The 2,099-nt window shown below is 39.9% G+C and overlaps 1 protein-coding gene across 1 annotated transcript; it reads right to left on the bottom strand.

Annotated features, from left to right (window-relative positions):
- Positions 1-754: 754 nt before the first annotated feature.
- LOC112102790 (serum amyloid A protein-like) lies at positions 755-1,847 on the bottom strand (the record flags this gene model as incomplete). The annotated part of the gene is made up of 2 exons (XM_024194271.3): positions 755-974; positions 1,709-1,847. Coding segments are annotated over 2 exons (281 nt in total), but the record flags the coding sequence as incomplete, so codon positions are not given.
- Between the last annotated feature and the right edge of the window lie 252 nt (positions 1,848-2,099).

A 2,099-nucleotide genomic window follows, 5' to 3' on the forward strand; every position in this document is an offset into this window, starting at 1 on the left:
CCCTATAATCTTTCCAAGTTTTTATCAATGTACATTAACTAGTCCTGAACTTAGTTTTGCCACCCCTTTCTGATGCTGTTTCCACTCACACCTGCTCTTCGGCAACAATGGGAAATTTCATCCAGTGATGACTCTGATCCAGCCTTTCTAGCCGGACCTCAGACGGAACCGAGGTTCTACCCACCTGGCAACAATATATACTTTTAAAACATAAGCACCGTTTACTGCTCATTAAAGTGGACCTAGACTCCCAGCACCATGGAAAATGTGTTTTCATCCTTTCATTTAAAATGTTAACTTTCCTCCTGACCTGCCCCAAACATTTCTATTTTTGCCATGATACCTAAAACTTTGTATGGTGGTTTTTACGCCCCAAACTAATTAGCCAGGTAGGATGGTCTTATGGTTAGAGGACTGGACTCCATTCCTAGTTCTGCTATAGACTCCCCTATGAAGTTAGGCAAGTCAATTAACATCCTTGTCTGTAAAATGGTTATAACAATAACAAGGAGAATTATCATAATGGATCACAATAGTCCAGTAGCCTGTCTCTGACAGTGGCCAGTGCCCGCTGCTTCACAGGAATATGCAACAAATCCAGTAAAGGACAATCATTAAATAATCTGGAAGAATCTTCCAAATCCCGGGCAGTTAAGGGTTACCTTTGGCCCCAAGTCATGAAGATTTGTGTGTATATTGCTTTTTATCCTTTCTAATGTAGCTGAGGATATTTGTTCATTCACTGAGAGCTTCCGAAATTTAAGATTTTATTTATTGTGGTTTTGCACAACTGGTAGAAAAATGGAACCATTGTAAAGTATTACAGGCTGCATTAGTATTTTGAGGGAAGGCCCTCTGGTCTGTAGCGGTTTGGGTCTCCTCCACTTCTGCCCCATTTATTTGCCTCCTGGTCTTGACGTGTGTCTTCTGCTCCTCTGCCACTAATGCCACCCTGCCAACCTTCCCTAGCATCACTGGAAAAAGGAAACAAAGATTATCTTAGTTTATTATTAAATCTCAATAACTAAATTATTTACTTTTCACTTATCCCCCACAGTTTAATCACTACTTTTCCATAAAACTGAGGACCCGCACAAATACCTCACCAACAGAAGTTGTTCCAATAAAAGATATTAGCTCGCCTACCTTGTCACACACAAACACAGACACAAACCTTAGCCTGTCTGTGAATAGCAGAGGTCATCCCAGAAGTGCATCAGTTGTGAATTAAAAAGCTTTCCCATTACTTGCCTTCACTAAGTTCTACCCACTCCTCAAACTCCTTTGTATCATAGTCATCACGTTCAACAGCAATATTTTAAAATAGTCCTTGTTAGAGGACTACAAGTGAACCTATGATCATAGTTTTCTTGGATGAAGTACCAAGGGCAATATGTACTGGTTCTAGATTAAAGTGAGGTCCTGCAATTATTTAAATTTTAAAAGCCCTCTGGTGAAAACATCGGCCTCCCTGCCCATAGTAATGGGATCTGATATCAGAACATATCCAAATAGGTCAGCTCAGAAATCACCTTTACAACTCAAGAATGGGCATGGTCTTCACACTTAGCCAGTTCAGAGGTTAAATAAAAATGTCCTCACTTCAAACAGGACAATAACTAGTTATGAATTACAATGTACTTCATAGTAATTTGATTGCATAGCTCTTTACCGACTTGTATCTCATAATCCAAGTAGAATCCATTACCTAATAACTTCTGCTGCCCATTTACCGCCAGGCCCTCTTTGGGCAGCATCATAATTCCCACGAGCATGGAAATATTTATCTGCATTTTTATAATTCGCCTCCCGCATTTCGCTGTATGCACGCCACATATCCCCAGCGCCTGGAGAAGAGAGAAAGGATTATAGAGACACTGCAAATTTAAAACAAAACTTTGATGTTATTCCACCCACATTCCTCTGAAGTAGTCAAACACCATTCTAGTCACTTCACCACTGTGGCTTCCAAGTAAAGTGCTTCTAGAGAAGGCAGAAAGGCTCCTATATACCGCTGAGTAAATATTGATTTTTTTGTTTCAGTGGAAGATCAGAGAAATCCAAAAAAGAGTGTTTAGTTTCAAACCAAAACTGATTTG

The sequence above is a fragment of the Terrapene carolina genome, unplaced genomic scaffold (genome assembly GCF_002925995.2).
Source record: "Terrapene carolina triunguis isolate 2854851 unplaced genomic scaffold, T_m_triunguis-2.0 Scaffold33661, whole genome shotgun sequence".
Taxonomy (NCBI): Eukaryota; Metazoa; Chordata; order Testudines; family Emydidae; genus Terrapene; species Terrapene triunguis.